The sequence below is a fragment of the Spea bombifrons genome, chromosome 9 (assembly GCF_027358695.1).
Source record: "Spea bombifrons isolate aSpeBom1 chromosome 9, aSpeBom1.2.pri, whole genome shotgun sequence".
Lineage (NCBI taxonomy): Eukaryota > Metazoa > Chordata > Amphibia > Anura > Pelobatidae > Spea > Spea bombifrons.
Window position 1 is genome coordinate 22,032,996 of NC_071095.1, and position 11,102 is coordinate 22,044,097.

General features: G+C 46.4%; 3 protein-coding genes across 4 annotated transcripts; 1 reads left to right on the plus strand and 2 right to left on the minus strand.

The window, feature by feature from the left end:
- EIF3F (eukaryotic translation initiation factor 3 subunit F) lies at positions 1-2,477 on the minus strand. The gene is made up of 8 exons (XM_053474715.1): positions 2,297-2,477; positions 1,687-1,757; positions 1,509-1,588; positions 1,004-1,141; positions 828-919; positions 546-682; positions 347-460; positions 1-231 (listed from the first exon to the last, which is right to left on the minus strand). The coding sequence occupies exons 1-8, from the start codon at positions 2,448-2,450 to the stop codon at positions 154-156; spliced, it is 864 nt and encodes a 287-aa protein (XP_053330690.1). The 5' UTR covers positions 2,451-2,477; the 3' UTR covers positions 1-153.
- A 462-nt stretch (positions 2,478-2,939) lies between these two features.
- Positions 2,940-4,894, plus strand: CFAP126 (cilia and flagella associated protein 126). 2 transcript variants are annotated; one of them, XM_053475232.1, is made up of 5 exons: positions 2,940-3,047; positions 3,229-3,291; positions 4,050-4,130; positions 4,252-4,428; positions 4,549-4,894. In XM_053475232.1, the coding sequence occupies exons 1-5, from the start codon at positions 3,021-3,023 to the stop codon at positions 4,792-4,794; spliced, it is 594 nt and encodes a 197-aa protein (XP_053331207.1). In that variant the 5' UTR covers positions 2,940-3,020; the 3' UTR covers positions 4,795-4,894. The 2 variants fall into 2 exon arrangements, with proteins under 2 accessions (XP_053331207.1, XP_053331206.1); XM_053475231.1 differs by having other exon boundaries at positions 2,941-3,047; positions 4,252-4,437.
- Positions 4,895-6,935: 2,041 nt separating this feature from the next.
- SDHC (succinate dehydrogenase complex subunit C) lies at positions 6,936-9,660 on the minus strand. Its single transcript, XM_053475156.1, has 6 exons — positions 9,598-9,660; positions 9,021-9,077; positions 8,462-8,563; positions 7,533-7,594; positions 7,254-7,417; positions 6,936-7,158 (listed from the first exon to the last, which is right to left on the minus strand). Exons 1-6 carry the CDS (start codon positions 9,615-9,617, stop codon positions 7,054-7,056), a joined length of 510 nt encoding a protein of 169 aa, XP_053331131.1. The 5' UTR covers positions 9,618-9,660; the 3' UTR covers positions 6,936-7,053.
- Between the last annotated feature and the right edge of the window lie 1,442 nt (positions 9,661-11,102).

Genomic DNA, 11,102 nt, shown 5'->3' on the forward strand with positions numbered 1-11,102 from the left:
TTCTTTGAAAAGCCATACTTTTATGTTGGAATCAATATCTGCAATATTAGTGCACAAAAAAAAAAAAGAAACTTCCAAGCCACTTTTTTCTTTTTTTTTTTTTTTTAATAGAAGCCTTCAAGCCACTGAAGGACACTCCTGGTGGCGCATCCATCACAAGTTGAGAAGCTTCTCGTTAAGAGCGATCTGTGCCTGGGTAAGATTTGCCAGATAGGTGACCATCAGCAGATCCTGTACAAGAGACAATAAGGGGACATTTAATTGTTAAACAATTTGTTGTATCTGACATTTATTGCTATATGAGAAAAGCATGGAATGTAAAGCGCGCAGCTCTAGGGTCACTTACGTTAATGTTACTGTTAAGCATGGTTTCGAAATCCTCTGGAGCGATTTTAGGCACTTGGTTCACCAGATCCATCAGGAAACGTCCCACCGTGTTGTCAGCAGCAATTTTTCCAGACTGTAGACACGAAAGGGGAAAAGATAAATTTGTATATATTTGTTTTACCTCAATTGCGTTAATAAGTACGCGAAGCAGCGCCTACCAGGACATCCTCGGCATACTGGATCACCGTGCTAAGGGAATCCTGTAACTTGTTGGCAGCCGACGCCACCTGTTGCAGATCAGATGTTAGGCCAACTGAGCGGTTTGCACTGGAGCAGGTTTTGGTTATCAGGTCAACTGGAGGAGATAAAAGTACGTAAGAACACGAAACGAATGAACGCACATCTGTTAGACACCACCACTGGGAAACCCAAAATGTTTTAACGTGTAAAACCCAAAGCATCACCTCCCAATAGCACCAGAATAAAACCAGACAGCATACCTCCGATCCGCTCGGTGTCATAATAGATGTACTGTACAGTAAGCGGGGTGAACATGACCCCCATGGTTTTTCCTGGAACACCCATTGGCGTGCTGTAGAAGAGAAGTAGTGTATTAAACATGGAGGCTACGTGGATTAGAAAGTACGAGGGAATAAATAAAATTACATTTATCTACCTAATGTAGGCTTTGATGTTCATCCGCCCCGCCTGTAAGCTGGTGTCCACCGTCAAATGAATGGGGTTATTGGCTTCACGGCTGTAATACTCGTGGATGAGCACGGAATGCTCTGTGATGTCGTTTCCGGTGGCATACCTGAGAATTAAAGGGAAAGTTATTTGGTGCGTGTCTTCTTTATAAACCGGAGCCAAGGCTTTGCAGTGATTACTCCCCATACATAAAGAGGTTTCGTGCACTCCTGATTTTAACTCTCTACAGCAATAAGCTCACCCCCAATCATTATTGCCTTAATACATGTAGATTGTAATAATGTTTTGGAAAATCACACTTGGACTTTAGATATCCTTAACCCCTTAAGGACAATGGGCAGCCCCTAAACCCCTTAATGACAATGCACAGGCTTTCTCATTAAGGGGTTAAAACCACTGATCTAGTTTATATAAACCTTACTACAGCCTGAAGGCATTTTATGGATCTGGAAGAAAACAGCAGGACATCTTACCAGCCCAGAATCTGCTCGGCAGAAGACACCTTCTTGTGAAGTTCATACATGTTTTTGGCAAACTCCATGTCAACAGCCACCTGAAGAACGGAGGCGCGCATTACGACAACTCAAAAATTTACAGAGAGAATGCTAACAAAATATATCTGTAAAAGAAGACAGGGCCAGGGGACTGTACCTCGTCCTCGGATTCATTGTGGGGGACGGAGAAGCAGTTGGTGACCTCTATGGAGTGCTTGTCTGCTGTACCTGTCAAAAAACCACACACAAAAAGCAAAGGTTAGAAATACCCAGAGATCAGACGATCGCCTTTATTACCAGATGCTACATTTCCATAATTCATTTACCTGAAACTTCCTATCCACTTGTGGTCCTAAAAGCAGCATTAATGTCTGTAGGGCCCCCAACTACTAAACCCAGGAGCCTAAACAGGGTGGCATCTCCCCATCACACAGGGGAAGTTTGGCCCCTTGGCAGCTCAGAGACTTGGCCTCCTGTGAGACTGAGCTGGCCCCACTATACCCAGCACTGGTGCAGCAGGTGTAGAGATTACCTCAAAGCCAGGTTTGGGACCTACCATGAGCCTAGCATGATGGGAGTTGTGGTCCAGCAGCTGCTGCTTGCTTCTGAATAGTAATAGTAGTAACAGTGCTATAGTAACAATAGCAGCAGCCCCTCACAGTGGAGGGGGTCTCCTGGCCTGGCCTTCCTCCCAGCCTGCGCCTCATGTGAGGAAGATAAGCCCCATACTCCCTATGGCGAAGCCCCTCTCCGATGCTCACTCTTACCCAGTAGGGTCCCAATAACCCGGGCAGCGCCTTCATTCCGCCGCTCGTAACTGTCCACGATAGACGCCAACACCACGGGATGCACCTTAACCACAGGCCCGTGCAGAGCCGCCTGAGACACGACGGACAGCAACGCTGAACCTGGAGCCGCCATCTTACCCGGTGGATAAAGAGGAAGAACCTAAACTGCGTCACCATACGCTGCTTTCTGATTGGGCCGTGCCAGGAAGCGCGAATGTCAGCAAATCTATAGGAGGGAGGTATAATCCTCTACTCCGATTGGGTGAGAGTTTGTCTATTAGAAAAGCTGAGACTTTCATTGGCTCGCATACAATCAATCAACCCAAACATGTACACCCTCTGCCCACTATTAACCCTAGCATGCCCTGGCCGTAGCGAATACTGACTGCGCCTCTGTTTAACCCCTGAATACCCAAGCAGTAAGCAGTGTTCCCTGTATGCGGGATGCGAATGCCGGCACAGAACTGTACTATTATTATTATCATCATAATTTACTATTATTACAATCACCATCAATAATCACTATTACCATCATTCATTACTATTATTATTATTATTAAAATTCCAGCGCTCCGCCCTCAAGATCCCTTCACCCATGTGCAGTACAGGGCGCCATGTTGGACCAAGTGGGAGGCTTTTTCTTTCCCCTGGTTACAGTTGCTAGGAGACAGTAGCATACACAGAAAGGAGAGAGAGGAGCAAGATGGCCACCAACTACAGTGCAAACCAGGTATGTCACTGTGTGATCACCGGGCCAAAAGCATTTACTTGGACATTGGCAATAGGGTTATACATAACCCAGGGATGAGGTATATCGATGATATATTGCCGTAATCCAGGGTTAAATTCGATGCTTTATCGCATGCTCCATAAGCATCACCGCTTTTCTGTTATATTTTCTTTGCTTGCAGTATCAGAGCGCCTTCAGATCCACCAACCTGCAGAGCTGGTCCGTCCCCAAGCAGTTCAAAGAGGTGAGCTCACAGGGGACTGAATCTTCTTTTGCAACGATGTTGATTTGCTTCCGCAGCGTTTGTGCACAGAGGTCAGACAACTCGCCGTGTGCCACAACTCTGTGCCGTGAGCAGCGATTCGTAGCGCTAATGCTTTCCGTCATCACACTAAAGCGTTCGTATTTCCAATAAAATATATATAAAAAAATCCAGATGACGGAGGCGCTTCACACCGGACACCACTAGAGGAGGCTGAGAGCGAGGAGACGGCTATTCCCTGAACGGGCTGCAGAAGCAAGTCACAGGCCACGGCATAGCCTGAGACACAGGCCACGGCATAGCCTGAGACACAGGCCACGGCATAGCCTGAGACACAGGCCACGGCATAGCCTGAGACACAGGCCACGGCATAGCCCGAGACACAGGCCACGGCATAGCCCGAGACACAGGCCACGGCATAGCCCGAGACACAGGCCACGGCATAGCCCGAGACACAGGCCACGGCATAGCCCGAGACACAGGCCACGGCATAGCCCGAGACACAGGCCACGGCATAGCCCGAGACACAGGCCACGGCATAGCCCGAGACACAGGCCACGGCATAGCCCGAGACACAGGCCACGGCATAGCGTGAGACACAGGCCACGGCATAGCGTGAGACACAGGCCACGGCATAGCGTGAGACACAGGCCACGGCATAGCGTGAGACACAGGCCACGGCATAGCGTGAGTACTACCTGCCTTGTCCACTCTTTTTCATAATCATTATGTCTTTGTAGCAACCCTCAACTCATGAAGGCCAGACTCAATTCATTGCCAACGACCGTGGTCATCTACTTCCTGGAGTCCCAAAGTCAAAGGTCAGTTCTTTAAAGGACTTTATGGGATTGGTGACTGCTAGAAATAATTACATAGCCTCAGGTGGGAAAGGTTATAGGCGCCAAGTTGCCAAATCTATGGTTTGGTTTTTTTTATCTGCAGGCCAGTCCGTGGGGAACATTCATGGGCACGTGGGACATGCCTCTAAAGATCCCTCCAGCCAAGGTTACCATGACCTCCCGCTCAGCCCAGGCCTCCAAACGCCTTACAGACTGGATCCACAACGCGTCTCCTCTCATCACCTCATGTAACGGGCTGCGTCCACAGATCACCGGAAAGGTGAGATGCGTGAGACATTGTTATTTTGCGGCAGGTGGCAACGATTCACAAAGGTCTGCAGAATCTCATAATATGGAAGAGGAGGCGTTGTATTAACTATTCTGTTCACCGGCTTTACAGGCTTCAGAAGACATAGATGGTGAACAGAAACACAGCAGTCGTACCATTCAAGAAAACCGTGCGTCTCCACTGGAAACCGTGAACAAAACCATCACTCCTGGGCCTCCACCTCAGAGCCAGGAAGGCTCTGGTAAAGCCAGCCCGGTGAGCTCAAAAGGCAGGATGGATGAGGAAAGAGCCGGGAGCGGACAGAGAAGACCTCCAAGTTACGTATCCCATAGCAAAAACCCAATGAGAGACATTTGAGTCCTGTACAATGTCGAGTGATGAATCAGATAATATGTTGGTTATTAGGACCCCTCATCCAGAACAAAACATCTTAAAATAAAGCCTTGTGTTAAAAATGTCACGTTCCATTAGACTTCCTTCTCTGAATGGGCAGAAGAAGCCGATAGCCTGTAGCAACACTTACAGAACTGGCTAGGCCGGGGGCGTCCAACCTGCGGCCCTCCAGCCGCAGCAGGACTACATTTCCCATCCTCCTCAGCCAGCCCCTTAGCTGAAAGAGCATTATGGGAGATGTAGTCCTGCAGCAGCTGGAGGGCCGCAGGTTGGAAACCTTGGTCTAGGCTGACGTCTGTTTGACCTGAGCCGCTGATAAATCTTTCATCGGTAAAGGCTTTTCCTAATATTTATATAACGGGTCGATGTCACTCCGTAACGCCTGGCAGCAGAGGAATGACCTATCGGAGCGAGTGGGAGAAGTTATGTGCAGCATTCCACCTCCATACAATGACTTATTTCACACGCTACAGAAGACAATAAAACGCGTGTTCCGCGGCAACCAGTAACACATTACTCAAAACGCCACAAAAATATAGAAAAGACTTCTTTATTTTAAGAATATATTTTAATGGGTTTTACAGAGATTAAAATGTTTTTTCATTTGATAAATGCTTCTTTGCACAAGCAGTAACACGGCTAGAATCGCTCCTACAGATCTACGCTGCGTTATAATGTATGGATACGAGCTCTCTGGCACTAGGTTCTGAGGCAGGCGAGTATGTTGAAGAGGACGGCTTCTGTTACCCGTTATATGTCTACATGCGTGTATTTGATTTAATGGAATTAAAAAAGAAGAAATTGATTGGATGTCCCTGAAGAACCTAAACAGTCTTTGGATGTACACATTCCCTTTACAAAAATGACAGAGATGGGGGGGCTTTCAGGGTCTTCCCTTTATGTGGGACATTTATCTATCTTTGGCCAACAAGTAAAAAGAGTGCGTAAGGGTGGGAGTATGGGATACGCATCTGCCGGGGTAGGTGTAACCCTTTAAATTAGTGTCCATCGCTAAGGTGAAAAGTTACAGTTGACCAGAATAAGAACAAGAAAACCCACAGAAGACCGAGCCACGTTCCAAGAAGTTATGCGGAACGTTCTCTGAAACAGAGCTTGCTATCTTGATCCCTTGCAAAGCATTTTAAATCGGCAACCTTTCAATATTTCCCACACAGCAGCTACTGGAATTTAAATACCATTCCCACCCCAACATCCATACAAAGATTCCCTTGTTCCGCCCCAAAAGGCAGAGACACTGGCTGAAGTGTGAGGTTTCCGGACAAAAATGGACTTATTGTATTGCTCTTCAGCATCCCAGTCCCATTTTAGCACTAAGCAAAGGCTTGGTGCGCCAATAACAGTGAGATTTAGTATTTATCCTCCGAAAGGGGATCCCAAAGAACACTTTAAGAATATAGAAAGCCTTTCCTGAAACAGCACAAGCCCTCTGCTAGCCACCATCATGCAAAATGCATTCAATCTCATATGCCAGACCTGCAAGGCAGTTTATAAATTCATATTCTCTTATTATGCATATGAACCAAATACATATTTGGGGACGTTGTTTGTTTTAGCCAAATGTCGATGTATCTTAAATAAACATGTAAGCAGGCCGTGGCTGTGAGCTTACAATTAACAGAAATAAGTTAATTAGTAGGAACCCTTGGTTTCCATAGTTCTTAAAAGGCTACCCCCTCTTTTTACATGATTGTTAGAGGATTATAATGAAATATTAAAAAGTCCTTCACACTACAAGTCCTATTCTCTGGTCTGTATCTAAACAGATGATGCCTGGGGCAGGGAAAGAAACCCAAACAGCGAACACTCACTAATGCTCTGACTGTCGCTCCAAGTTAACACCGCTAGATCCATACATATAAAGAAGGCGGATGACAATTGATATGCGCACTGGCCTCACGAGTCCGAGAATCATCATTAGCAGGATCAAATTGATCATGAAGATCCTGCTACTTCCCTCACTCTAGGTCAACAATCTTGGGGAGTCTAACAGTGTACTTTTTAGAAGCACATAGCTACATCCTACAGCAAAACCTTTGAGAAGGATAAAGGCAGGTAGAAGTTAAAGAGGGACTGAAAACAAACAAAAGACAACTGGATGTATAGAATTGATCTGATGGGACAAAATTAAGAAATGCTGTTCCTCTTTGTACAATTAATGATTGGTAAATTCTCCAGGAGGGTACGGGGCCAGGGTATGTTCCATCACATGGCAGCAATGGCGGCAGAAGACAGGAGGGTAAGTGCTAATACTATGTATCCCGATTGATATACTTGAGGGATTTTGAACCCCTTGCCCAAGTCCCAAGCCTGCAGAGTTAAAGGAAATAAAAAAAAAGAATCAGGAGAAGGTACACCACGAAGCACCACTTGTTTCAGCTGTACAGAGGACAGACTTTACTCACCAGATGTCTGACTCCATTCCAGGTGTGGTACGTAAGAGGGAAGGCCAATGTAAATTTAGCAGAGTAGATCAGAGCTGGCCCAAGACTGAGGGACTTCACCAGCTCCAGGTACGAAGCATAGTCTCCAGGAAGCGCAAGAGCGGCCAACGCAAACAGGGACACACCTGGAAGAAAACGGATATTCAGGGGGTGGGTTTAGGAAGGTGAAAACTATCCTAAAAAGGACCCACTGAACTATTTATCTGTCCCTTTAAACTCCAATAAGCATAGAAATCATACCAGCGCTCATCGCAACCCCGGTGCCTCGATGGGTGATGGACATCATCATCGGCATAGACCACCTGTGACAAGGACCAATTAAAAAGTAAGTAGTACCCGTGGATTGCGGCCAGGAGCTGAGTTTTCGCCACCTTTACTGGACGGTTATAATGATCAGTGGCCTCTTTTCCATTACATTAACGCAGCATATGTTACCCAAAAATTAACTCACTGCTGAGCAGCGATAACGGCACAAGCCAAGATTAGAGCAAAGCCTAGAAATAAAACCAGATTTTCAATAAACAGTGATATTAATAAAACTGTGGGTGGCAGAGCTGGCGCAAGCTACACGGAACCGAGCTCAGAGAAGCCGTGTTAGCACATTCTGTGCAGGGGAGCATGTGCCAGGAATGTGCCGAGGGGGAGCTGGAGCGTGCGCGCTTCTCACCCCAAGTCCCTAGATAGCACAGTTATTGACCGTGCCGTGGGGGGCTGGTATTTGTGCGGGTGGCTGGACGGCCGGCTCTGGCAGAGAAAATCCAAAGACAGAAAAGAGCACAGAGCGCCGAGGAGAGGGGGAGGCAGAGCTGAAAAGAGTGCTTTCTCTGGGCACGGGGCGGCCTATGCCCACTCCGTGTCTGCACAAGGAGAAGAATTTCCAGACTAGCACAAAGGAATCAAATGATTTCATTCAGTATGTTGGCCCGGACTGAGAGACGCTGCCGTCTACAGTTCCTAAAAACGCGGGTACTTCAAGCAAGATGTCTCTCCCTTTCCAATCCCTCAGTAAAGCCGTTAGGATAAGACCGTGCGCTAAAAGTCACAGACCTACGACACATTAAAGATAGCAAGACCTAGAAAGTGAAGTCCAGAACGCACACGTTTGTGTATAACAGACCCTGTGAAATTAGCTAGCAGATATAGTATCTGTAGCATCGGAGATCACCCACCTGTAGATTGTGATGTGCGGAGACATCGGGCGATTGAGATTAGTATTTTTGGCCCAGAACCGTTCCATTTCATGCTGTGCTGTGGTGCCCATCGGAACTGCACTGGATTAAAAAAATCAGAACGAAATTAACCAAATCCAGTGGGTTTTTCTGACCACTTAATTTCTACATTCAAACATAAGCATAGCCTGGACCCCCCCCATGTCAGGACGTGGCTCTAAACACAACCCCGATATGTAGAAGCTTCCTATGACATTGGTCGTCGCTGTAACACTTTGTTACATAGGTTTCCTTTAAGCAAACAATTAGCTTCATAAAATCCATTCTTGCTACTTTGTATTGTTGCAAGTAGGACCCTCTGTGCCACATGTATCCACCTGGCTTGTCTCACTGCATGTGTTACGTGTCATGTGTCACATGTTATATGTCATGTGTCGGCACTTTGCTATTAAACAAATCTTACAGCTACGCAACAGACAGCGTCCCAAACCGTAGATCGCGCATGAAACGGTACAGATGATATTATGAACCGGGAACAATGCGCAGCTGCGGTACTTACTGCTTCAAGCTAAAGATGGGCGAGAACTGGCCCCGGAGACACTGCCTCCCCGCATGCCTGAAGAGAGAGAGATGAGAGGGAGAAAGATGAGAGAGAGCACACTGGTCTATAGCTGCATGTGCTTTCAGCCCACCTGTAGCCATGGTCTCAGTTGCCCACCCTACTAGCCATAAGGGCTAACTTCCCTACACCAAGCATCCAGTGACCCTTTGCTTCTGGCACATTTTTATTACCCCTGTGTTTAACCCCTTGGCTACTGTTCTGTTAGTCTGACCGTTAAACTCGGCCCGCATGCAGGAGGCCGCACACCCGTCATTAAAGGACAATACATTTTAAATGACCGCTTATTCTCCCCTATAACAGTCCGACTTGCCCCCTCCACACCCTACTGCAGGGGTAAAATACTCCCCTAGCTAAACTCCCTTCAGCACTAACTCCCTGCACCCTCCCGCACACCCAGTAAGTTACCCCTCTCTCTGGCCCCCTCGTCCTAGCATCACCCCCCCATTTACCCCCCACTGCCGACTATCTCGTGCACCCTGACCCCACCAAACTGCCCCCTGTGTAGTAAAGTCACCTCAATAACAAAGCCGCCATCTTTAACTGCCCGGAAACAACGTCAAACTCTCGTGCCTATTTTCCAACGTATTCCCTCCGCCCACTGCCTCCTGATTGGTTACAGCGGTGACAGGAGGCGGGGCGGAGATAGTTGGCTGATGGGCAGCTGTCGGGCTAGAACCAGGCACGAATGGGTTAATTAGGGTAGTAATCCCCCCCCGGGGGGGCAATCTGCGGTATCAGACAGCATGTAAACATTTCCCTGAATCAATACACATGTACAGCTCTGCGGTATATACCGGTGCTATATACATACATCTCTACCCTATATGCCGGTGCTATACACATACACCTCTACCGTATATGCCGGTGCTTTATAAATACACCTCTACTGTATATGCCGGTGCTTTATAAATACACCTCTACCGTAAATGCCGGTGCTATATACATACATCTCTACGGTATATGCCGGTGCTATATAAATACACCTCTACGGTATATGGCTGTGATTTATAAATACACCTCTACGGTATATGGCTGTGATTTATAAATACACCTCTACGGTATATGCCTGTGATTTATAAATACACCTCTACGGTATATGCCTGTGATTTATAAATACACCTCTACGGTATATGCCTGTGATTTATAAATACATCTCTACGGTATATGCTGGTGCTTTATAAATACATCTCTACGGTATATGGCTGTGCATTATAAATACACCTCTACGGTATATGACTGTGATTTATAAATACACCTCTACGGTATATGGCTGTGCTTTATAAATACACCTCTACAGTATATGGCTGTGATTTATAAATACACCTCTACGGTATATGCGGGTGATTTATAAATACACCTCTACGGTATATGCCTGTGATTTATAAATACACCTCTACGGTATATGCCGGTGCTTTATAAATACACCTCTACGGTATATGCCGGTGCTTTATAAATACACCTCTACGGTATATGCCGGTGCTTTATAAATACACCTCTACGGTATATGCCGGTGCTATATACATACATCTCTACGGTATATGTCGGTGCTTTATAAATACACCTCTACGGTATATGCCGGTGCTTTATAAATACACCTCTACGGTATATGCCGGTGCTATATACATACATCTCTACGGTATATGCCGGTGCTTTATAAATACACCTCTACGGTATATGCGGGTGCTATATACATACATCTCTACGGTATATGTCGGTGCTTTATAAATACACCTCTACGGTATATGCGGGTGCTTTATAAATACACCTCTACGGTATATGCCGGTGCTATATACATACATCTCTACGGTATATGCCGGTGCTTTATAAATACACCTCTACGGTATATGCCGGTGCTTTATAAATACACCTCTACGGTATATGCCGGTGCTATATACATACATCTCTACGGTATATGTCGGTGCTTTATAAATACACCTCTACGGTATATGCCGGTGCTTTATAAATACACCTCTACGGTATATGTCGGTGCTTTATAAATACACCTCTACGGTATATGCG